Source organism: Ceratotherium simum, chromosome 15 (genome assembly GCF_057802395.1).
Source record: "Ceratotherium simum simum isolate JZ-2026a chromosome 15, ASM5780239v1, whole genome shotgun sequence".
NCBI lineage: Eukaryota > Metazoa > Chordata > Mammalia > Perissodactyla > Rhinocerotidae > Ceratotherium > Ceratotherium simum.
The window spans coordinates 63535250-63562073 of record NC_141914.1 but is presented as its reverse complement, the minus strand read 5'-3'; the positions used below and the strand labels follow the sequence as shown (position 1 = coordinate 63562073).

The 26824-nt window shown below is 39.8% G+C and overlaps 1 protein-coding gene and 1 long non-coding RNA gene across 4 annotated transcripts in view; one reads left to right on the top strand and one right to left on the bottom strand.

Moving 5' to 3' along the window:
- Nucleotides 1–14126, bottom strand: part of LOC147915231 (uncharacterized) — a 59314-nt gene extending 45188 nt beyond the window's left edge. The window contains exon 1 of one of the 2 annotated variants that reach the window (XR_015554535.1): nt 14046–14126. This is a non-coding gene — a long non-coding RNA (uncharacterized LOC147915231). Of the gene's footprint in view, nt 1–197; nt 2585–14045 lie in introns of those variants that run through there. The other variant, XR_015554534.1, reaches the window with a different exon arrangement.
- Nucleotides 14127–14437: 311 nt separating this feature from the next.
- Nucleotides 14438–26824, top strand: part of KPNA4 (karyopherin subunit alpha 4) — a 58888-nt gene continuing 46501 nt past the window's right edge. The window contains exons 1-2 of one of the 2 annotated variants that reach the window (XM_087440139.1): nt 14438–14729; nt 17532–17637. In XM_087440139.1, the coding sequence (XP_087296265.1) occupies nt 17599–17637 (39 nt within the window). In that variant the 5' untranslated portion in view covers nt 14438–14729; nt 17532–17598. The remainder of the gene's footprint in view (nt 14730–17531; nt 17638–26824) is intronic. The other variant, XM_004441699.3, reaches the window with a different exon arrangement.

Here is a 26824-nt window from a genome sequence, read left to right as displayed (position 1 = left end):
AGGGCTCAGTTCCACAAGACTGCATGCCGGCTCGCTGCCCCCAACACACTTTAGACACCAAGTCTAAGTCCAAGTTGTCACCCGTGCTTCTGACCAACCAGCTATAAATTGGAGGTTTCTATAACCCCCTCCTGGGGTTCAATTAATTTGCTAAAGCAGCTCACAGAACTCACAGAATAGTTTACTTACTGGATTACCTGTTTATTATAAAAGGATATAACTCAGGAATAGCCAGACAGAAGAGATGTGTAGGGTGAGGTATGCAGAAAGGCACAGAGCTTCTATGCCTTCCCCGGGTGCACCACCCTCTCAGCACCTCCACGTGTCCAGCAACCCTGAAGCTCTTCGAACCTGTCCTTTTGGGGGTTTTATGGAGGCTTCGTTTACTAGGCATGATTGATGTAAATCATTGGCCACTGAGTCAACCTCCAGTCCCTCTCCCTCCCCAGGGGGTTGGGGGATGGGACTAAAAGTTCCAACCCTCTAGTCACATGGCTGGTTCACCTGGCAACCAGCCCCCCTACCCTTACAGGCTTTTCAAATTCATGTATTAACATAAACTCAGGTGTGGTTAAAAGGGGCTTGTTATGGGGCCGGTCCCATAGCCTAGTGGTAAAGTTCGGTGCGCTCCACTTTGGCAGCATGGGTTCGGTTCCCAGGAACACACCTACACCACTCATTGGCGGCCATGCTGTGGCAGTAACCCACAGACAAAATAGTGGAAGATTGGCACAGATGTTGGTTCAGGGCGAATCTTCCTCAAGCAAAAAGAGGAAGATGGGCAACAGATGTTAGCTCAGGGCAAATCTTCTTCAGCAAAACAAACAAACAAGAGGCTTGTTATGAATAACAAAGGATACCCATTTCACCCTGGAGCTATTTCAGAAGCAGTTAAGGAAAGATGCTCCTGTGACTCTTATCACTTAGAAAACTACAAAGGTTTTAGGAGTTATGTACCTGAAACGGTGGAGGAAGACCAAATATATATTTCTTAATACAAACCACAATATCACAGAGGTCCAGCAGAGATCTGTATTATAGGCCAGGGAGGCAGCATGGTTGTTTTGTCCGTTCCAGCTGCTATAAAAAAATACCATAGACTGGCTGGCTTATAAACAACAGAAATTTATTTCTCACAGCTCTGCAGACTGGGAAGTCAAAGATCAAAGTGATGGCTGACTTGGTGGCTAGTGAGAACCTGCTTCCTCATAGGCTGCAGTCTACTCACTGTAACGTCACATGTTGGAAGGGATGAGGGCTCTCTCTGGAGCCTCTTTTATAGGGGCACTAATCCCATTCATCAGGGTTCAACCATCATGACTTAATTATCTCTCAAAGGCCCCATCTCCAAACATTATCACATTGGGGATGAGGTTTCAACACATGAATTTGTGTGGGACACAAACATTCAGTCCCTAGCAATGGTCAACTAGGAAAAGTGGAGGTTTTGCAACTAGCCAGGCCTGGAATCAAACTGGAGCTCCAGCACTTGTTAGTTTTGTAGGGTCTTGAGCAAGGTGCTTAGCCTCTCTGAACCTCAGGTTCCTCATATAGAAAATGGAAATAATAATACCCACCTTGAAAGGTTACGATAAACACTGAAGTTTATGTACCTACATGATGATCAGGAGTATTGGCTCTGGTGTCAGACCCAGTTCAAATGCCAGTTCTTCTACTTACTGTGTGATCTTGGGCAAATTACTAAACCTTTCTGTGCTTAAATTTTTTCATCTGAAAAGTGAGTTTTAATAGACTTGCCTCAGAGTTTTTACGAGGATTCAATGAGTTAATACATATCAACTGCTTAGAAGATTGTTTGCTACATAATTGCTCAGTAATTACCTGCTTATAATAGTAGAAATACAGATAACAACAATGATAGTAATAAAATTCCTCACATAGATAAAACACTTGGAATATAGTAAGTACTCAATATTCTGTAACATTATCACCGTTATTACAAAATTCTTTCTCATAAAGCATACAGTTATAAGAAGTTCCAGTACATAAGCACCCTCTAATACTTTCATACATTCTTTACTTTCTAATGTCTTCCCTCACCTATGAATAAGCTCTATGGATTTTATCAATAGCAATTTCCTGGTTTTGATAGTGTACTATAGTTAGGAGTATGAGTATGAGTGAAGGGTATATGGGACCTCTTTGGTTTTTTTTTTTGCAACTCTGTGAATCTGTAATTGTTTAAAAATAAAAAGTTTTTGGAAGGGACGTCAGCAACATGGCACAGTGAACTGTTTCCTTTCTCTCTCCTCTTTTGCACTACAACTAAATGAACATTCATTGATCAACAGAGGATACCCACATTGCACAACAGGATACCTGAGAGACCCATGCAGCTACATCTGAAGGTGGATGGACTGGCTCCCCGGGAAGTGGTAGAGACAGGTGAGCACTCCCCTACCCTTAGCCAGCAGCCCTGTGCACATGCCCGAACACTTTGCAGGCTGGTGCAAGCATCCATAGTACTGCTGCAGCCCCAAAAGTGGGAACGTGCTTCAGTGTGACTGTGGGAAGGGGCAGTGGCAGCCTGAGGCCCAGGCGCAAGTGGTTTTCCGGCAGGTGGGAGAGCCCACCCTGCCACTGTGGTCCCGAGTGGCCCAGGCTTGGACCCTGTGAAGAAGCTCCGCCCACCAAGCACAGCAGCTGGTGCGACCAGAAGAAGAGGCAGCAGCAGATATATGCTCAGGCAAATGCTTTCCTGGCCAGCACGAGCACCCATAGTACCACTGCAGCCCCACAAGCAGGAACACACCTCAGCACAGCAGCAGCCCTGAGCCAACAGGCAAATGTTCTCCCAGCCGGTGGGACCATCTGCCATAGCCACATAACTTCCAGCAGATGGGGTGAGATCAGAAACACAGCTCCTGCTTTCCCCCAGTGGTTGAAGGAGGAATCTGCAACCTGATACTACCACAAATGCACAGCCAAAAGATTAATTCATCAAACACCATGAAAAACTACAACAACTCAGAGCAGAAGGAGAATTACAAATCCCCAGAAATCAACACTGAAGTCAAAGAAATTTATAATCTAAATGACAGAAAATTCACAATAGCTGTCATAAAGAAATGCAGTGAGTTAGAACATAACTCAGAAAGACAGTTCAAGGAGCTCAGGAATAAAATTAATGAGGAGGAATACTTCACCAAATAGATTGAAACTATAAGAAAAAAACAAGCAGAAATTCTGGATATGAAGAACTCACTTAATGAGATAAAAAATGATCTCAAATCTTTAAAAAATTGAGCTGACATTATGGAGGAAAGATTTAGTGAGTTAGAGGAGAGAAATATAGAAATGTTTCAAGTGGAGGAGGAGAGAGAAGTAAGATTTTTTAAAAATGAAGAAATTCTTTGAGAAATGTCTGACTCAATTAGGAAATGCAACATAAGGATTACAGGTATTCTAGAGGGCGAAGGGAGGGAGAAGGAGCAGAGAGCTTGTTCAAAGAAATAATAGCTGAAAATTTCCCAAACCTGAGGAAGGAATTGCACTTACAAATACATGAAGCCAACACAACTCCTAATTACATCAATGCTAAAAAACCTTCTCCAAGGCATACAATAGTAAAACTGGCCAAAGTCAACAACAAAGAAAAAATATTAAGAGAAGCAAGGCAGAAGTCAATAACCTACAAAGGAACCCCTATCAGGGCTTTCAGCAGATTTCTTGGCAGAAATCTTACAGGCTAGGAGAGAATGGAATGATATATTCAAAATACTCAAAGACAAAACAGCCAAGAATACTCTATCCAGCAAAACTATCCTTCAGATATGATGGAGAAATCAAAGCTTTCCTAGATAAACAAAAGCTGAGGGAGTTCATCGCCACTATCCCTCCCCTATAAGAAATTACTAAGGATGCCCTCATACCTGAAAAATTAAAAAAAGGCAAAGGTCTACAAAGTTTTGAGCAAGGAGATGAATAGACAAAATAAAAAAAACTGCAGCTCTCTTTCAGAACAGGGTAACAAATACTTAATTATAACTTAAGAGAAGGAAAGCATCTATAAACACAACTATAAACACTTCAACTTAGTCACAACAAACTCACAACACAAAACAGAATAATTTGTGACAACAATAACTCAGAAGGGGAAGAGGAAAGAGATGGAACCTCCATAGGCTAATGGAGATAGGATGCTATCAGTAGAAAGAGGACTATCTCATCTATGAGATCTTTTCTACAAACCTCATGGTCACCACTAAACAAAAAATCAGAGCAGAGCCACAATTACAAAAAAAAACAGAGATACCTGAGAAAACCTCCACAGAAAACCACCACACTGAAATGGCAGTCAGAAACACAAAGGAAGAGAAAAAATGGAAATATAGAACAACCAGAAAAACAAGAGATAAAATGGGGGTATTGAGCCCTCATATATCAATAATGACTGTAAATGTAAATGGATTGAATTCTCCAATCAAAAGGCACAGAGTAGCTGGATGGAGTAGAAAATAAAACCCAACAATATGCTGCCTCCAGGAAGCACATCTGAGCTCTAAAGACAAACATAGGCTCAGAGTGAAGGGATGGAAGACTATACTCCAAGCAAACGGCAAACAAAAGAAAGCAGGTGTAGCCATATTTAGATCAGACAAAGGAGACTTCAAGATAAAAAAGACAATGAAAGACAAAGAGGGGCAGTAGATAATGATAAAAGGGACTTTCCACCAATAGGACATAATACTTGTAAATATATATACACCTAACATAGGAGCACCAAAGTACATAAAGCTACTATTAACAGACCTAAAGGGAGAAATGAACAGCAACACAATAATAGTAGGGGACCTCAGTATAATGCAAAGTGAAATAAGTCAGAGGGAGAAGGTCAAACACCGTATGATTTCCTTCATTAAGTAGTAGATAATAACAACAATAAACAAACACATAGGGACAGAGATTGGATTGGTGGTTACCAGAGGGGAAGGGGGGAGGGAGGAGGGTGAAAGGGATAATTCGGTACACGTGTGTGGTGATGGGTTGTAATTAGTATTTTGGTGGTGAACATGATGTAGTCCATGCAGAAATAGAAGTACAATGATGTACACCTGAAATTTTTACAATGTTATAAACCAATGTTACTGCAATAAACAAAAAATTAAAATAAATAAATAAAGCCAATGATTAAATAAATTATTCAAAATCTAAAAAAAAAAAAAAATAGTAGGGGACCTCAACACCCCACTTACATCAATGGATAGATCATCCAGACAGAAAGTCAACAAGGAAATTATGGATTTAAATGAAACACTTGAGCAGGTAAACTTAATAGATATATACAGAACATTCCACCCAAAAACAGCAGAATACACATTCTTCTCAAGTGCACATAGAACATTCTCAAAGATAGACCATATGTTGGGAAACAAGGCAAGCGTAAATAAATTTAAGAAGACTGAAATCATATCAAGTATCTTTTCCGATCACAATGCTATGAAACTAGAAATCAACTAAAAGAAAAAGGCTGGGAAAGTCACAAATATGTGAAGCCTAAACAACATGCTACTAGACAATCATCGGCTCAATGAAGAAATCAAAGGAGAAATCAAAAAATACCAGGAGACAAATGAAAACGAAAACACAACATACCAACTCTTATGGGCTACAGCAAAAGCAGTACTAAGAGGGAGAACTGTAGCTATACAGGCCTACCTCAACAAACAATAAAAATCTCAAACAAGTAATCTTCAACTACACCTAACAGAACTAGAAAAAGAAGAATAAATGAAGCCCAAAGTAAGCCAAAGGAGGGAAATGATAAAAATCAGAGCAGAAATAAATGAAACAGAGACTAAAAAAAAAATACAAAGGATCAATGAAACTAAGAGCTGGTTCTTTGAGAAGACAAAAAAAAAATTGACAAACCCTTAGCGAGACTCACTAAGAAAAAAAAGAGAGAGGGCTCAAATAAAATTAGAAATGAAAAAGGAGAAATTACAATGGATACAGCAGAAATACAAAGGAGTATAAGAGAATACTATGAAAAGCTATATGCCCACAAATTGGATAACCTAGAAGAAATGGATAATTTCTTAGACTCATATAACCTCCCAAAACTCATTCAAGAAGAAATAGAGAATCTGAATAGACCAATCACAAGTAAAGAGATCAAAACAGTAATCAAAAAACAAAAGTCCAGGACCAGATGGCTTCTCTGAAGAATTCTACCAAACAGTCAAAGAAGATTTAGTACCTATCCTTCTCAAACTATCCCAAAAAATTGAAGAAAATGGAACTCTTCCTAACTCATTCTATGAGGCCAACATTACCTTGATAGCAAAACCAGGCAAGGACAATACAAGGAAGGAAAATTACATGCCAATATCGCTGATGAACATAGATGCAAAAATCCTCAACAAAATATTGGCAAATTGAATACAGCAATACATTAAAAGGATCATATACCATGATCAACTAGGATTTATACCTGGGACACAAGGATGGTTCAACATCCGCAAATCAATCAACGATACACCACATTAACAAAATCAGGAAGAAAAATCATGTGATCATCTCAATAGATGCAGAGAAAGCATTTGACAAGATCTAAAATCTGTTGACGATAAAAGATCTCAATAAAATGAGTATAGAAGGAAAGTACCATAACATAATAAAGGTCACATATGACAAACCAACAGCCAACACCATACTTAAGGGGAAAAACTAAAAGCCATCCTTCTGAGAAAAGGAACAAGACAAGGGTGCCTACTCTCACCACTCCTATTCAACATAGCACCAGAGGTTTTGGCCAGAGCAAATAGGCAAGAAAAAGGAATCCAGGGCCGGCCCTGTGGCTTGGTGGTTAAGTGCGCGCGCTGCGATGCTGGCGGCCCGGGTTCGGATCCCGGGTGCGCATCAAGGCACCACTTCTCTGTCCATCCTGAGGCCGAGTCCCACATACAGCAACTAGAAGGGTGTGCAGCTATGACATGCAACTATCTACTGGGGCTTTGGGGGCAAAAAGATAAAAAAATAAATAAAAAAAAAAATCTTAATAAAAAAAAAAAAAAAAGGAATCCAAATTGGAAAGGAAGAAATGAAACTCTCGCTGTTTGCAAATGAGATGATTCTATATATAGAAAACCCTAAAGAATCCATCAGAAAACTATTAGAAATAATCAACAACTACAGCAAAGTTGCAGGGTACAAAATCAACTTACAAAAATCAGTTGCATTTCTATAATAATGAACTAGCAGAAAGAGAAGTCAAGAATATAATCTCATTTACAACTGCAACAAAACGAATAAAATATCTAGGAATAAATTTAACCAAGGAGATGAAAGACCTAGACACTGAAAACTATAAGACATGACCGAAAGAAATCGAAGAAGATATAAAGAAATGGAATGGCATTCCATGCTCATGGATTGGAAGTATAAACATAGTTAAAATATCCATACTACCTAAAGTAATCTACAGATTCAGTGAAATCCCAATCAGAATCCCAATGACATTCTTCACAGAAATAGAACAAAGAATCCCAAAATTTATATGGAAGAACAAAAGACCCTAAATAGCCAAAGCAATCCTGAGAAAAAAGAACAAAGCTGGAGGCATCACAATCCCTGACTTCAAAATATACCACAAAGCTATAGTGATCACAACAGCAAGGTCCTGGCACAAAAACAGACACACAGATCAAAAAGCCCAGAATTAAAACATCTATGGTCATTTAATCCTTGACAAAGGAGCCAAGAACATACAATGGAGAAAGGAAAGTCTCCTCAATAAATGGTGTTGGGAAAACTGGACAGCCACATGCAAAACAATGAAAGTAGACCATTACCTTTCACCATACACAAAAATTAACTCAAAAGGGATTAAAGACTTGAAGGTAAGACCTGAAACCATAAAACTCCTAGAAGAAAATATAGGCAGTACACTCTTTAACATCATTCTTAGCAGCATATTTTTAAATACCATGTCTACTCAGGCAAGGGAAACAAAAGAAAAAATAAACAAATAGGACTACATCAGACTAAGAAGCTTCTGCAAGGCAAAGGAAACCAGGAATAAACAAAAAGACAACCCACCAGCTGGGAGAAAATATTTGCAAATCATATATCTGACAAGGGGTTAATGCCCAAAATATATAAAGAACTCAACAACAAACAACCCGATCAAAAAAGGGGCAGAGGATATGAACAGACATTTCTCCAAAGAAGATATACAGAAGGCCAACAGACAGACGAAAAGATGTTCAACATCACTAATTATTAGGGAAATACAAATCAAAACCACAATGAGATATCACCTTATACCTGTCAGAATGGCTATAATTATGAAGACAAAAAATAACACATGTTGGAGAGGATGTGAAGAAAAGGGAACCAACCTGCATGGACTGCTGGCGAGAATGCAAAATGGTGCAGCCACTGTGGAAAACAGTATGGAGATTTCTCAAAAAATTAAAAATAGAAATACCATTGGATCCAGCTATCCCACTACTGGGTATTTATCCAGAGATCTTGAAATTAACAATTCAAAGAGATTTATGCACCTCTATGTTCACTGCAGCATTATTCACAATAGCCAATACGTGGAAGCAATCCAACTGCCCTGCTACAGATGAATGGATAAAGAAGATGTGGTATATATATGTGATGGAATACTACTCGGCCATAAAAAAGACAAAATTGTGCCATTTGCAAGAACATGGATGGACCTCAAGGATATGATGTTAAGCAAAATAAGCCAGACAGGGAAAGATAAACACTGCGTGATTTCACTCATATGTGGCAGGCAGACAAACACATGGACAAAGAGAACAGATTAGCGGTTACCAGAGGGGAAGGGCGCTGGCGGGTGGGTGAAAGGGGTAAAGGGGCACATACGTATGGTGATGGATAAAAATGAGACTACTGGTGGTGAGCACGATGCAGTCTATACAGAAATTGATAAATAATAATGTACACCTGAATTTATACAATGTTATAAATCTTTATGATTGCAATAAAATAATCAAAGGGGAAAAAATAAAAAATGTTTAAAAAAAAAATAGGGATAGGGAGCCTGCCTGAAGTGAGAAGTAGTGGGATAAGAGGTTTGGGCCTATACCCCACCCACTCCCAGTTCCTTATTTCCCAATCCCTAGAATCCTAACCCTCCTCCCTACCAGTTTAGGCTACTAGAAACCATGGGAGTCTAACTGGTGAGGGCTAGGCCAGGCTCCCAAAACATCAGGTAAACTATGAATTTGCAGAATGTCTAATTCACGGAATTCTAAGTATAAGGAACACTGTCATCTTTGTAATTTCATCACCTAACACAATTCCTGGTGCATAGTGGCAAAGAGAAGAGATGTGTTCCTGCTGACCAAAGCTGTAAATCCAAGTATTTTCCTTATAGAAACACTGTCACATATTGTGACAAGGTTCCGTGGCATTCAAATAAGTACTTGACAAATTAAATAAGCCTTTGTGAGCTAACCTGAACACCTGCCCACTAGTCATGACCATGTTCTCATGCACAGGTTTCAAAGAACTAATCTTCAAGTAAACTTTTGAAATATCACTCATTTGTACGTCACTATACTTGGTTGATGCTATTAACACAAAATTTTTAAATTGAGGGTCTAGGCTCAATGATTTCAAGTTTCCAAATAGCGTTCTGCTTAATACTAATGTCTCAAAATTTCCACTCCCACCCACCCCCAAGTTCCTAAAACTGTTACACGAAGGAAACTTTTTTTTAAGAAACACTCACTAACATCCAGTTCTGGGGAACTCTGAGAAACACTGCTGTAGGTCATATGATAGTCTCCTTGACTATTTGGCTTCTTAAGTGGCTCTTTCTGTGCTAATTACTTCTTAATAATTAAAAACAAATGATACAGGTGCCGGGCCAGTGGCGTAGTGGTTAAGTTTGCTTGCTCCTCTTTGGCGGCCCGGGGTTCACAGGTTCGGATCCTGGGTGTGGACCTGCACACCGCTCATCAAGCCATGCTGTGGCAGCTTCCCATATACAAAATATAGAGGAAGACTGCCACAAATGTTAGGTCAGGGACAATCTTCCTCAAGTAAAAAGAGGAAGATTGGCAACAGATATTAGCTCAGGGTGAATCTTCCTCACCATAAAAAATATATATATATTTATATATATATATAAATATATATATCCTTTATATATATAAAATACACATATATCCTTTATATATATAAAATATATATATACACATATCCTTTCATTTTCCAATATTTTAGGCTCAAGTAAAAAGCAAGTGAAAAAAAGCTTTAGAAAATCTATGCATGTTTGACTGGTGGCAATACAAATAGATATCAACCAATAATCAATGATCTGTACACATGACTATAAATTCAGTTTTGATCAACTGACCTAAAAAATTTAGTTTTTCTTCAATTAATTAGTCAAAACTAAGCTTAAAAAAACTAAGTTAAAGAAAAATTGGGTGGCTCACCTCTCCAATCAAATTAATATCAACGCTTTTTAGCTTTTTAATTCATCATCTCTTACCATTCAGGGACTTTGGTCAAAATAAAGAAGTAGTTTTCTCCAGGCTCCTCAAGTTATAAGTCAGAAAAGTCCTGGCAATAAACAGAAATGAATGAAGCCCCCCCAATACCTGATCAACTATGTCTTCCTAAGAAAATAAAGGTATATTATCAAAGGTCCAATGTTTTCCTCTGAAAAAAAGAACTACTCCAACTACAAAAAACATAAATTACATTTTAGTAAGATTTAGCAGCATATAAAGTTGCGTCTTGTTTCAGAAAATACTACCTAGAGTTTTGCTCAAGTAATCTCACAAAATCCAAGGTACTCCCTAAACAGTAACGGAAACGATAAGATCCATATTATAAATTAAAGAGAGATTCCACAATCTTCAATTTAATCTAAGTATCATAAGACTACTCCAAACTGCTTAAATAATTATCAATCATAATTCTTTTTGAAATTATATTTGATCAACTAAAACCCTGTGTAAACCTTCACAAATCCTCTCATAAATATCTGCTGCAGAACAGAGGAAGATTCTTTATTCAGAAAGTGACTCTAAGAGAATTTCATGACACATTGAAAATAAGTTATTTCCACATTTCAGTCTTTTTCTATACCAAGTTAACAAGTCAGGATATTAAGTTACCTGGCACTGAATATCCTATTTGAAAACAGGTCTCATATATAGGTTTCATAGTGTTTGGTTACAAGTATATTTCATATACACAAAAAACATCTTTGTTAAATATTAAATAGTCTATGTTGAAACGGTATTAATGGCTGCATCTGACTACTTTCTTATTCAGCAAGTTAAATTTCTGAAACTACAGTTAGAGCTATTGTATCTTGCTAATTAGGCTGCCAATCTGCATTTAAAGCTACAGTCATGGGCTGCATAACAACAGTTCAGTCAATGACGTACCACATATATGACAGTGGTCCCATAAGATTAGTACCACACAGCCTAGGTGTATAGTAGGCTATACTATCTAGGTTTGTGTAAGCACACTCTGATGATCGAACAACGAAATCACCTAAGGACGCATTTCTCAGAATCAATCCCTGTAGTTGTTAAGCAACACATGGCTGTATTACCAACTCTAGAAGAACTTCTTTACCCCTGTTATAAGTTATGTATCCTCTATCTGGGAAGAACTGGAAGTATAGACACTAAACATTTAAACTGGCTGGCAAACAGGTAGTGACAATTTCAAATGAAAAATTTAGGCCAGCAAACAGATTACCTAAGCATTATAATTAAGGATAATTGTTAGTCTTAGCAAAGTGTGTCACAACTACTTTTAAACACGTAGGGGGGTATGCCCTGAAACCTATGTCTCGTCTACTCCCTGAACCCTGGAATGAGTATGATACCAAATTAAGTATTCTTAGAAGGAACTCAGTGTAAATCATAAGCAATAGCAACTCAATTCACATCTTTTATCAAGAAGTGTTACCTTGTTTTTAACTTATGAAACATAACCAAAGACTTTTAGATTCAAGTCTTACATTTGACAGTCACTGAGCGCATTCTATGTGGCACGTACTACTAGGTGCGGGTATACAGAGAACAAAACAAATATGGTCCTTGACTTCAGAGAGCTTATTGTCTAGAGAGGGAGACAGGCTTTAGACAGACCTTAAAAAACAAACCAAAATCACTTTGTGGTTATTTCCTGTTTGTACTGCATCTCTCTCAGTGGGGAACTGTGATCATACCCTTGTTTTAGGAGTATTCTGCAGAGAACCTTGAGTTGTTTAATCATCAGAGACAATCAGTTGTAGCTGGGAGACATAATGGCAGTGTGGGAGAGCAAAATTGGCCACCTCAACATATGTCTCTTTACCTTCATTATTTTCTCTGGAGGACATTTGACCTTCCCCACTAACTGCCTAAACGAATTTAACTCTGGGTATGGATATACCAGCAGGGTCCTTGGGAAGCCCAAACATTTACATTTGTAAGGGAAATCTCCATTTGTAAAGGTATCTACCTCTCTCTACTGGGAAGAGGGGGGACGACCTTATCTCTGGAAACTCTTATCAGTACGGAGGAGAAGACTTAAATCTACACACTCTTGATTGTTGTGCTTTCTGGCCTTTCCCAACCCCAACATCCTCCTTTGTCTATCTGAACAGGCTATTTAAGGCGAACACCTCTGCGGTTTGTAGAGAAACACAGTTTCCCTGGTTTCTCCCATGTATACACGTTATTAAACTTTGATTTTCTCTCCTGCTCTTCAGTCTCATTTCAATTTAATCTGTAGTCCAGCCAGGAAGGACCCAGAGCGGGTAGAGGAGACTCTTCCTCCCCCTTCAGCAGACAATTTTATAACCTGTATCATGAAAGCTGTCATGGAATTTATTCCAACAAGTACAAAATATTCATCTACATAAGCATGTCGACAAGATCACTTCTAATTATAGGGTGGAATTCACCAATAATTTGTTTTCTTGAATCCTGCTCATGACAAATATCCATGTTGGTGGAAAATACACACATATTCCAGCTTTTCAAGTGAAATTTCTTATCCTAAACTCATTTTGAAAACATCAGTGTTCCAGTGTGCAATGGTACTTCAATTAAATGATTCTTTAGGGAATATTTATAATGAATGTCATGATTTAAAGTTAAAATCGGCACTGAATTTACATTCAAGTTAATCTTCAGTGTGGATTATTTCCATGTACAGCTTCTGTTTGCCTAGGAAGCTGAAAGTATACCAAGTATTGAGGACTTTAAAGGTATTATTCTCATTTCAAACGTTTTATCTCTGCACGCTGTTCTACTCAAAAAGAATGCTAGTAAGGAAGTGGGAGGGAAGGGGATGAGGAGTGAAAGTTCCCCAAGGAGTTTGAATCAGGGTCTCCTCCCACTACGTCGTCAAACTGAAACACACCCGACGTTTCTACCCTGCCGCTTTCCTTCCGACCTCAGTCGCTGCTGACTACCCCACGTTTACCTGTCCATTTGAAGTACTTTTAGTTGGTATTTAAATATATTTTTAAACCTTTTCTTTCTCCCCTTTCCAGAAATATTTGAGTACGTTCTTTTGTAGCTTGTTATTTCCGCCTCTGATAATAATATTCCTGGTAGGGATGTATGATCTTCGAATTCGTTTCCTTTCTCAACAGAGTTACAATATTACACTACTGTGTCATGTGCCACAGACCCCGCCTTCCAGAAGTTAGTACTTGGTGGCCAAGAAGCTTCTTTACTCTCTAAGACCGAATACCTAAGAGGTGCTAACATCAAAGGATCATCAGCGAGTCCAAAGTTCCTACCCGTTGCGGGGACTTGGTCAGAGGAGATGAATCAGATTTGTCTAACGCGTCCTTTTCCTTTTCCACTCACCAACCCTCCCGCTTCCCGCCGCGCCCCCCAAAGCACGTCACCCTGCAGTCCTGCCCCGAAGCCCGGCCCTCAGACGCAGGGCCGCCTCCGGGGAACGGAGCTGGTGGGGCAGAAGGGTCCCGACCCGCGATGGGGCAGGCGCAGCCCTCACTTCCTGTAAAGTCGGCGGAGCGCGCAGGGAATACCCTGGGCGAGAGGGCGCACCCGAGAAACAGTGGACGTACTCCTCCTCGGCTTCGAGCCCGGACCCCGGACATCTGCGGCAGCAGGACGCCTGGAGTAAACCACCACGCTCCGGGGCTCCTCCCCTTCCCCCGCTCCCCTCTTGCGGTCTCAGTCTCCTTCGCTTCCTCCCCCGCGCTCCGGCGGCACGGGGCCCCGCCCCTCCCAGACTTCCCGGCCGCCGGCCCCTTCCTCCCAGCGCAGCTCGCTTCCCCTTTCCTTTAGCTCTCTTCGCCCCCGCTCTCCATCGTCCTTTCTGATTGGTCGAGCGCGCCGGAGCCTGGGTAGCCAATCAGCGAGCGGGGTTGGCGGGATGGGCGTGGTCGCGGCGCCGGGCCCTCAGACCGAGGCTGCCTCCCCCTCTCAGCCGGCAGCGCATTCCGCCGCCGTTGCCGCCCGGCCCCGCAGTTGTCTCAGCCCGAGCGCGGTCGCGCCGGATAGGGCGGGGGGCGGGCGGGAGAGGAGCAGGAGGCCGCGCGAGGCAGGGAGAGGAGGAAGGCCGCGGCTGGCGGCCCGGCTCCCGGGAGTGTCGGCGCGGCGTGGTGGTTGGGGCGGATCCCGCGGGGCCCGGGCGGGGAGGGAGTCTCCGGCCCGGCCATGGCGGACAACGAGAAACTGGACAACCAGCGGCTCAAGAATTTCAAGAACAAAGGCCGCGACTTGGAGGTACGGTCGGGGCGCCGGAGGGCGGGGCGCGGGCGCTCGGCGGCCTCGAGTGCGGGGGGCGGGCGGAGCCTTGCCGGGCATGGCGCCGGGCCGCCCGCCGTGACGCCTTTGCGGCCGCGCCGGGAAGTTGGTGCCGGCCTGGGCGGCCTCCGCCGGGAGCGGCGCTGGGCTGCGGCCTAGGCCTGCCCGCGGCGCCGGCGCCGGAGCCGGCGCGCCCAGGCCGGGAGGGCTCCCCCGGCGCGGGGTTCCGGCGCTCGCTCGGGCGCCGGCGCCGCGGCAGGGGGCGGGAGGGCGGCGGGGAGCGAGCCTGCGGCCCCCGAGTGGGCTCGGAACTTCCTCGGCGCGGCCCGGGGCGTGTGCACTGACAGACATGTCCGCGGGTCTTCCCGACCTCCGCTTTACTCCTGCCTCCCCCGGTATCCGAGCTACGGCAGTCCGCTTCTCCGTGGAGAAATGCCCCTCCTGGGGATGCTGACATGCCTTCCAGCAGCCTGTGTTTTATTCGGATGTAGCTGACTCAAGACGTGGCTCACATTGTGCCCTCTTCCAGGCAAAGGATACCCCTTATTTCAGCTTGTTCAGAAATCTTTCTACCGCCTCCTGAGAGCCTCCAGCTGCGTTCTTACGTATAAAGTCCAGAGGGTTATAGAAAGCTGTCATCCACTAATCTACAGTATTGTTGCCCTCCACCTGCTGGTGGTGGTAGTGGGGGATGGGGTGGGCTCTGGAATGGCACCCTCACGTTTTATTATTTTAAGAGAGTGAAGAAAATCTTCATTATCTTAGATAGAGCTGCTCTCGAGGTTCTCCGGCTACATAAGATGTGAGGGTCAAATACGCACATACACACAAATCACAGATTTCTGGTAGAAGACTTCTTCCCTTCAGCTTTAAGAGTCTAGATAAATAGGGTTTTTGTTTGTTTCCTTTTTTTAATACTTCCATTCTGTATCTGAATCAAGAGTTTAGCTTTTAGGAGAAAGCGGTCAAGTAGTATTTTTTATGTTGTCCCTTTGTACTTTTTTGTACTGAGATCTTCAAATTCCCATCACCTGTTTCTGGACTTTGAACATTGCTTGACTGAGGTAGTAACTGCTTGGGGGGCTTTACACAAAGCCATTCAGTCTCTAGGGTAGTTTGTGCTGTCTTAGTGGTTTCGTAGTTTGAGGGACTATTGTCTGGGGCTGTGGCTGTTAGTTCTGTGATTGTTTTAAGGTTAACATGAGACATGAATCTTGTGATCCCTTTATTTTAATGAAAAAATTTTAACATCTATGTTGAGATAATTTACATGCCATAGAAACCACCATTTAAATGTACGATTTATGATTTTTAGTAAGTTTACCGAGTTGTGTAGTGATGTAATGAAAAAATTTTTGACTAATATGAATATTTAGAATGAGAAAAAAAATCACAAATTACAAAACTTTAAATACTGCAAAGTTACAAAATCCCGAAAAATATCAATTAGGTGCTTGACGAATCCTTCTAATCCTTTTTTCCCCCTACATTTCTGGCTGCAGTTTTTCTAACAGTTTCATTGAGATGTAATTCACATACCATACCATTCACCCATTTAAAGTGGGCTTTTGGTGTTTTCATATGCTTGTGCAACCATCACCACAATCAATCTTGGAACGTTTTCATCACCCCAGAAAGAAACCCAAACTCATTAGCAGTCACTCTTCATTTCCCAAGTACTCTGTCTTTTTAGATTTGCCTATTCTGGACATTTAATGTAAATGTGTTATACAATATGTGATCTTTTGTGGCTGGCTTCTTTCAGGTAGCATAATGTTTTCAAGGTTTGCACATGTTGTAACAAGAATGTGTCAGTGTGTCAGTGCTTCGTTCCTTTTTATGGCTGAATAATATTCCAGTGCATGGATATACCACATTTTGTTTATCCATTTATCAGTTGATAGACATTTGCATTGTTTCTTCCTTTTAGCTATTATGCATAATACTGCTATGAACATCCATATACACATTTTTGTGTGGACCTATGTTTTCATTTCTCTTTGGTTATATACTTAGGAGTAGAATTTCTGGGTCATATAGTAACTTTATGTGTAGCCTTTATTGGGATTGCCAAACTGTTTTCTCAGGTGATCCTTTTGTTTTTTAAATTGATGTTTCCACTTGCTGTATACCTCTTGTTTATTACTTTAGTCAAAATAAGATTAAGTGCTGACTCTATATTAGAATAATATTATGATATGTGATTTTTAAAAATAGCTATAAATACACATTAGGCAGATTTTTTGGAGAAGTTAAAGGTGCCTTCTGGGCATCCTCTGGTGACTTTGATAACCCTGTGTGTACATTAGGAATAGGAATCTTTTCACTTTTCCACCTAAGGAAATGACATATGACTCTAATGGAAAGTCATACTTTGTGACTTACTCAAAGTCACATATGCTTGTGATGAGATGGAAACATCTTTTATTATCCTTAGAGAACACCAGAATGGCCTATTTTGTCTATTTATTAATTACATATATGCCTGTGTCCGTCAAAACACTTAACTATGCTCATCTCCTCTACCCCCAAATATGGTTTCTATGTTGTGCAACAACAAATCCTGAGAAAATACTGCTTTTTGATTTAGGTTTTATGATAACAGCTGTTTCATTGGGAGGTCTTTGGAAAGAAGTATGGACCAGTGCTGTCCAATAAATTTTATTTAATCCAATATATCCAAAATACTGTTGCAATATGTAATCAATGTAAAAAAATGAGATATTTTATATTCTTTTCATACTGAGTCTTCAAAATCTGGTTTGTATTTTGCACTTACAGCATATCTCAATTTGGACTACCTACATTTCAGGTGCCTTATAGCTACATGTGGCTAGTGGCTACCTAAATGGACCACACAGATACAGAGGATAGCATACAGAGTGAGGTAATTATAGCATTTTTCAGTTTGATCTGACATTGTTTGATTTGAAATTATGAAGAGTACAAAGTCCTAGAGTTTAGTTTAATCTGATCTGTGTGTGACCTTGGAAGAATTAGTCAGTCTTACGGTTCTTTCAGTCTGTGAAACTGGAGGTACTTGACATCTGCTTTATGAGTGTTGTGAAGATTAATAGGTTAATGTTAGGAAGATGCCTGGCAATTCTCTGAGCATTTTATCACCTTCAGTTTTTCTGTTTGGGGGGCAGGAGGGGATTTAATAGGATTCAGTGTAATTGGTTCTTTTTGTGTGTGTGTGTGAGGAAGATCAGCCCTGAGCTAACATCCAATGTCAATCCTCTTCTTTTTTGCTGAGGAAGAGTTGACCCTGGGCTAACATCCGTGCCATCTTCCTCTACTTTATATGGGATGCCGCCACAGCATGGCCTTACAAGCAATGCCTAGGTGCGCACCCGGGATCCGAACCTGTGAATCCCGGACCGCCAAAGCAGAGCACACATACTTAACCACTACGCCACTGGGCTAGCCCCTGATTCTTACTCCCTTATTTGTAATTGGCTCTGTTTTTTAATCTGTGCGAATATATATCTTAAGTTACAATTAATGGGGAAAGTTTTTAATGTAGAGATGTCTGATTGTTCATTGAAGGGCTTTTGGGCACAGGGAATTAGTGACTCTTCTAAAATCGTAATTTCTAAGTGTTAGAGTTGAAACTAATTCATAGCTTTCAATCTGATGTTCATTCCTGTCTTTCAGTCTACCATTCTGGCTCCTCCAAAATGTGGTCATGCCTACTTCTTGAAAGACAGAAGCATCAAAGAAGGCATATGTCAGTAACCATTTAAAATAATTTACAGGAACTGTCAGATGATAGTCAAGGCTCGGCTTCTCTCATGCACTGTGTCAGAGAATCGTTATTATTAGTTTGAGAATAGTAACCATAGAGAATGTACGCACAGTGCAACACAGGAAATGGGTAGGGACAAAACTTCAATAAAAAATTTGTCGGAATAAAGCAAATTAAGATCATTATGTTTATGTTTTAAAAGTAGAGGGGAAATTCTCTTGTAGACTTTATAACCTGTTTGATTTTTATAGAAGTTCTTGAGAGTGTCCAGGTTAAAATAGAGTATAAGTTATGTTAGAAAAATAATTAAGTCTTACAAAAACCTAGCTTTTAAGAAAAAACCTTACCTTGAAAATAAAAGAACATTAAAATACTACATAATTGGAAACTTGTGATTGTCCACACAAGATACAATATGAAGTCAGCTTGAACTTAAAAAAAAAAAATAGTTGCTTGGTTGGCAAGAGTTTAACAAATTGATCAGCTGTTTTATTGTTGTTTAGGAATGAGCTTGGTGATTTGTTCAACTGTACAGAGTGAAAAAGCATTGTTAAGCTATTAAGTCTTGTTAACTTTTAGAGACTGACCTCTCTCATCGCAAATCTTGGAACGTATTTACTATACTTAAAATAACTGCTGTCTAATTTTTCATGTAATAGTCCAAGTGTGTGGCAATATGAAATATCTGACAGAAATATAGTTGGGAATTAAGTAATTTTTTGTGCTTCCTACCAGCTTTCCTGGTTTACAGGGCAACCAGTTTCAGAATTGCTTCATTGATGATTTTCTTAGAGATATCCAAATGTCTTTGTTTTTTATAGTCACTAATGTGTCAAATGAATATACAAGATTGGAGAGAGTTGTAGGAGTGATTTAGCTTTAAAAGAATGAAACTACTTAAGAAAAAATGTGTAGGTAGTTTTTAAGCATTGATCCCTAATGCCTGGTAGTGGTTGTGGGTCCTTAAAATATTTTTAAATGTTTTCTGGAGCAGCATTCATCTACTTGAGGCCTGTAATGATGAAATAGGAGCTTGTCGTCAAATCTAACCTTGAATGATAATTTTGGTACTCACTGGGTTAGTTTTGGAACAGAGGAGAAGTATGATTGAAGGGGACTAACTTTTTGAGCACCTACTGTATATGCTTTTAATTGTATTCTCATTTCTCCTAATCTTATAAGTAGGAGTTTTATTCATTTTATAGAAGAAAAACCTCTAGAGTTAAGTGACTTAGCATAGTATTCAATGGAGTGATTTTAACTCAGGTGTGTCAACGTCAGGTCTGTGCTGTTTATCCTATACCATATTGCTTCTCTTTAACTTCTCTCAGCCTTAATACGGATCTCAAAGTTGATTAAAAGATTGTATGTGAAAGTACCTACCATAGTCCTTGGGGTTATAATAGGTATTGTTAAGTGTTTCCTTTTTTTCCCAGAGAGATTTTTGGAAATTGTGTATCATTTGTGGACTTTAAATTCGAGAGAACACAGTCCATTTACTATGCTTTTCATTTAGATTTAGTAAAAGACAGGGCTGAGGGACACTCCCTTTTTCACAAGTTAATATGAGAACAATCTTTCTGTTGGCACCTACTGAATAAAGACGATATATACATGCTTGTAATGGCCTTAGTTCAGAAGTTTTCAGGGCTTTGGGACTCAAGACCTGTTTACACTGTTAGAAATTAAGGACCCTCAGGGCTGGCACAGTGGTGTAGCGGTTATATTCCTGTGCTCCGCTTTGGCGGCGCAGGGTTTGCAGGTTTGGATCCCGGGTGCGGACCGATGCACCACTTATCAAGCCATGCTGTGGCAGGCATCCCACATATAAAGTAGAGGAAGATGAGCATGGATGTTAGTCCAGGGCCAATCTTCCTCAGCAAAAAAGAGGAGATTTGGCAATAGATTTGGCAAGAGATTAGCTCAGGGCTAATCTCCCTTTCCAAAAAAAAAAATTAAGGACACTCAAAGAACTTTGTGAATTTCTATGAATATTTACCATTTTAAAAATTAAAACAGAATTTTTAAAAATATTAACTCATATAAAGTAACATTAATAAAGCTATTTTATATGAACAAATTTCTAATGAAAAATAACTTATTTTCCAAAACCCAAAAAGTGTGATGCAAAGAATGGCCATGTTTAACCTTTTTTTCAGGTCTCTTTAATATTTGGCTCAAGAAGAGATAGCTGGATTCACATATCTATCTCTGAATTCTATCTTTTGTGATATACTATTTTGGTTGAAGTATATGAAGAATAGCCAGCTTCACACAGATAGGCAGTTGAAAAAGGGAGGAATGTTTTTTCAGATAATTACAGAAATTATTCTTTGATACTGTACCATAATTCCACAAATAGTAGTTTGATAAACTTTAGTTGGCAATGTGGAATCTGAAGCCACATCAGTGAACTTTTTTTTACTGCATTATGTTAAAAACCATTGGTCAGGGGCCGACCTGGTGGCATAGCAGTTGGGTTTGCATGCTTCGCTTCGGCAGCCCAGGGTTCACAGGTTCGGATCGTGGGCACGGACCTACGCACTGCTTATCAAGCCATGCTGTGGTGGCCTCCCATGTAAAGTGGAGGAAGATGGGCACGGATGTTAGCCCAGAGCCAATCTTCCTCAGCAGAAAGGCAGAGGATTGGCAACAGATGTTAGCTCAGGGCTAATATTCCTCAAAAAAAAAAAAAAAAATGGGTCTGTCCTGTACTTGGAATGTATCTTTTACCCATGCCTGATTTTGTAACATCATGTATTGGTCATTTGGAAAATATTAATTCACTGAATTATGCAGATCTTCCAAATGCTGACACATTTTATTATACAATGAAAATTCACAGTTATTATTGTCACCACATAGTTCATCAGAAAAATCTTAAATATTGGGAATCTATCAAGCTCGTAGTGGTGGATATGAGTTTTCCAAAATTCTTGTTTTCACTTGAAAGCTCAAATTTTTTCATTAGCAACAAATATTGTAACTTGTTTTCCTTGAAGCTATAAGCTCACTTTGCTCGGCTTTGTGAAAACATCTGCCAGAGACTGTCTGAATAACCATAATTTGTCTGTCAGTCGTTCTTTCAAGTAAAAATGATGTTTCATGAAAAAAGTGGCTAGTTCAATTCACAACTCAGACAGTCACACAAATACTTTTTCCTTGAGACAGTTATACTACTGCAGAAGTAGGTATGCTGCAGAAGTGGTTTATGTGTAATCCCCATTTTATCACAAAATTTTAGAAAGAAAAGGCCAGGTTAGTGTTTTGTTTTGTTTTTTGTGTGAAAGATTCACCCTGAGCTAACATCTGTTGCCAGTCTTCCCCTTTTTCTTGTTCTCCCCAAATCCTCAGTACATAGTTGTATATTAGTCGTTAAGTCCTTCTAGTTCTTCTATGTGAGCCACCGCCACAGTATGGCTACTGACAGACAAGTGGTGTGGTTCCGTGCCCGGGAACCGAACCCAGGCTGCCGAAGCAGAGCACCCCAAACTTTAACCGCTAGGCCATCAGGGCTGGCTCAGAAAAGGCCAGTTTTTGATAAAAGTAATAATTTTTTACTATTTCATCAAGGGCATTCTTAAGTGAGCCGGCTATTTTTTTTGACTGAAATACAGTGACTACTAATACAGCCTGATGACATTGCTGAAGCACCAGCAGTTTTATCCACTGCATTGCACTGCAGTGCGAATGTTAACACAATAAAAAAGTATTAGTAGTAATATTATGAAAATAGTTTTGAGCTTGTGGACCCTCTGAAAAGGTCTCAGTAGCCCCACAGGAACCCGTTGACCACACTTTGAGACCACTGTCTTTGTTTATTACTGTTGTTTCTGTTACAGGTGACTGTTACTTTTAATTAATAAAGGCTCTTAAAAGGCTTCATAGTATCACAGTTAAAGAACATGGACCATGGAGTCTCATACATCTAGATTTGAATCCCGGTTTCTCTTAATAGTTGTGGAAGTTAACTTAATCTCTCTAAATCATTTAAATGCTTAACAACGCCTGGCATGTAGTATATACAGAGTGAATGGAGGCTCTTTTTTATTTCTACCAACTTACTTAATCATGCATTACATCAAAATAACCTCCCAGCGTTCCCTGTCAGAACAACATTTTGTTTGCAATTCCTTTGTACCACTGTGCACCGTAATTCAAATCACATCACATGAACTGAGGAAGGCTTCCTTCTCCCTTCATTAGCACTCAAGTGAAAGCCTGCTTTCTCCTGCATGCTTCAACCAAATTGTCACAAAATTACTAGTTTCTGACTTCATTTCTCTAATCCTGTGTTGTAAGTAGGTTAGTAAATACTTTTTGTATGTTTTGTAACTGTATTCCCACAAGACTGTAAATTTCACCAGAAAATAGCTCTAATTCACACTGTGTAGTACCCATAATGAGAAATGATTTAAGGGCCGGCTCCGTGGCTTAGCGGTTAAGTGCGCGCGCTCTGATGCTGGCGGCCCGGGTTCGGACCCCGGGCGCGCCCCAGGGCACCGCTTCTCCGTCCAATGCGAGGCCGAGTCCCACGTGCAGCAACTAGAAGGATGTGAACCTATGACATACAGCTATCTACTGGGGCTTTGGGGGGAAAAAAATGAATAAATAAAATCTTTAAAAAAAATTAAAAAAAATAAAAAAGAAAAAAGAAATGATTTAAGGTCATAGACATTTGCTGGTAATGCAAGATGAGCTTGGTTATTTAAAATGCTAAACCTTTTTCTATTACTGTTTATTTACTGTGAAAACAAAATTTGGTTAGTTGTCGCTTTTACCCTAAGTTTTCCATAATGTATTTTGGCAACCTGGAATTTTATTAAATTTTTATTAACAAAAGTGAGAATCCTAAGGTAATGTGTTTCATAATTTGATGGTAGACATATTTTTTAATATTAAAAAGTAAATCATATTCTATCTCAGATTCCTGTTCTTTAATGAAAACTTTAATTCTTGTTTTAGTTTTTATACTATGTCTTTGTGGTTCCTTAAAGTAGGTGTTACATAAATTTATTCCATTGTAGTAGTTGTATCTTGAAAGTAGTCTCTGCTTGATTGTATTAAATGAACCTATCCTGTTTGCCACCCATCCTGCCTATTCACCCTGGTCTTCTTTAACCACTTACAGCTGTTGTTGGTCCAGAAAAACAAGCAAAATATAGTTTTAAGATTTTCAAATAATTATTACATTATTCAGTTCTTTAGTAACTGTGAAACCGAGTATTTTCTGGCTCTCTTTAGAATAGTGGCTTTAAGGATGTTATAAACTCTTTTTCCATAACGTTGATATTGAAAGTTAGATCTGACAGCTTTAGGCTGAAAGAGTTGATTTTCATGTTTCATAGTTATGTTTTAGGGAACAGAAACCCAGCTCAAATTAGTTTAAGCATAATAGGGCAGTCTGGCTCTCATAACCCATTAAGTCTAGGGCCACAGCTGGCGTTAATTGTGATAAGAATTCTAGTGAAAGTCGAGGGACGACTCTGATCAAGATTTGATTGCACGTGGGCCAGCCCCGTGGCTTAGCGGTTAAGTGCGCGGTGCTCCGCTGCTGGCGGCCCGGGTTCAGATCCTGGGCGTGCACCGAGGCACCCTTCTCCGGCCATGCTGAGGCCGTGTCCCACATACAACAACTAGAAGGATGTGCAACTATGACATACAACTATCTACTGGGGCTTTGGGGGAAAAAAATAAATAAATAAAATTATAAAAAAAAAAAAAGAAAGATTTGATTGCATGCTTATACCTGAATTCATTACTGTGGGCAGAGGAATATGGTTCTATGATTGGCCAGCACAAGGTCACATGCCAAATGTCCGGCTGTGTGTGTGTGCGCACAGACGTGTGCATACGCACTCACTTGCAGGTTGTAATTGGGGTTCTTGGTACCTCCACTTAAACCACAGATCTGCCACAAGAATGAAGGGTCTGTTAGAGTAAGAAGAAAGGAAGAAAAAGCCTATTGAAGACAAAATTATAAAGCACCACCATCCAATACAGATGTAGAATGATTCCTTATTTTGCCTTTGAATATTATGTGGAGATGTTCATTGTATTACAAGTATGTCTGTAGAATTGAGTTTGTTGTTGATCAACTGTTTTCTCAAACATATCAGAGTGTTCACATTTTTTCTCTTAATATCTTGAATAATTTTTCCTAATTCCCTTTTATTCTCCAGCTTTAAAACAATAACAGTATTATCTTTAAATGATGAAAAAGCTTACTAGAACCAATAAACAAATGAAAAATATGAACAACGTCATTAGTCATTAGGGAAATACAGATCAAAACTGTAATGAGATACCACTTCACACCTAGGATGGCTGTAAACAAAAAGAGAATAACAGGTGTTGGTGAGGATGTGGAGAAAGTGGAACCCTAATAGTGGCTGATAGGAGTGTAAAATGGTGAAGCCCTTTGGAACAGTTCCTCAAAAAGTTAAACAGTTAACATGTGATTCAGCAATTCCATTCCTAGGTATAAACCCAAGAGAATTGAAAACAAGTGTCTGCACAAAAACTTGTACATGAATGTTCATAACAGCATTATCCATAATAGCTAAAAAGTGGAAACAAAGTAAGTGTCTATCAACCGATGAATGGATATATATATACAATAGAATACATATTATTCTGCCACAAAAAAGGAATGAAGTACTGCTACCTGCTACAACATAGATGAACCTTGAAAACATTATGCTACCTGAAAGAAGCCAGTCACAAAAGATCACATATTGTATAATTCCATTTATATGAAATGTCCAGGATAGGCAAATCCATAGAGACGGAAAGTAGGTTAGTAGTTGCCAGGGTCTGGGATAAGGGGGAAATGGGGAATGACTCCTAATGGGTGTGGGGCTTTTTGTAGTGAAGAAAATGATCTGGAATTAGATGGGGATGATTGATGTGCAACTTTGTGAATGTATTGAAAACCACTCAATGTACACTTTAAATGGATGAATTGTATGGTATGTGAATTATATCTCACTAAAGCTGTTATATTTAAAACCAGAAAAACCCACAAATTGTTAATTAAGAGAAATAACTAGGGACCGTGACAATTTTCCACTACCTAAGGGTCACAGGTGAACTCTTGGCGGCTCTATTTCAGTAATTTCTGCGTCTGCTTTTCCCTGTATTGAATTCATTTGCTCAGCAAGTGTTTATTCAGCTTCGGTGTCTGAGATTATGTTCTAAGCAGTAAGGATAAAGCAATGAACACCATAGGCTAAATTCCTGTTCTCATGGAGTTTACATTCTAGCAGGTCAAGATCTCTCAGATTCCTGCTCTAAACTGACCCTGTGGGGATATTCAGTCACTGTGAGCTAGTGTTGTAGTAGATCTCTTATCTTTCCTTCCTAAACTCAAATTTAAAATAAATAATATACCTGAAATTTGAAGGGAAAGGACATCCTAAATGTTTGGTGTCCAGTAACTTCCCTTGAGATTTGTGGAAAAGCTTGATTTTTAGAGTGGGAAGACCTAGGATTGCATCTCATTAGCTATATGCCATTAGGAAAGCTTAATAATAATTTTTTTAGCCTCAATTTCTGTAAAATTAAAATCTCATCTTAGTGGATATGTGTGTTAAGATTTTAAGAATACAAGGAACACTTTACTCAGACTAGGTCAAATAAGCGTGGAGTGTTAGGAAAATTAAGGAACCAATTCTCACATTATCCAAGATACTTCATGTAGGAGTGTCTTGGTGGTAGGAATTCATGGAGCTTCGCTGGACTGCTCTGCAGCCACTAACCCAGCTACTAAGTTTTATTTTTCCTAGATACTGACTGTCTTTGTATTTATGTAATTTTTCGTTAAATTCCTGAGAGAATCTGAGCTGATAAGCTCTGCCCAAGCTGAAGCAAATTGTTTTCCTGCTGGCCTGCTTACGGATGGGCTTTTCCTGAATTGGGTGCTTGCCCCAGAACCCCCACCACCAGTCAGCTGTGGTGTGGGGAAGGAGGGGTGTCACATGGTAAGGAACATCTTTTGCCTGCTTCTGTAGCAGCATCCCTGCAAAGAGAAGTTTCTCTTAGACAAGGTTGTAAGTATGACATTATTTAGTTAATATCACTCCATTCTTACTTTTCTGTTAACTTTCTTCTCACTGTTAAAATCTAGGGCAAAGCATTATTACCTCATTATTATCTCATCTCCACAGTAGTTGTGTTATTTCTGCCATTGCTCTTTTCCAATTCATAAGATAACCATCATAGTTCTTTTAAAAAATAAAGTAAATCAGATCACACCCCTCCTCTGCTTTGGTAGGTTCCCACCACATTTAGCTTCCAAACCCCTTACCTAGACCTTGAAGGCCTT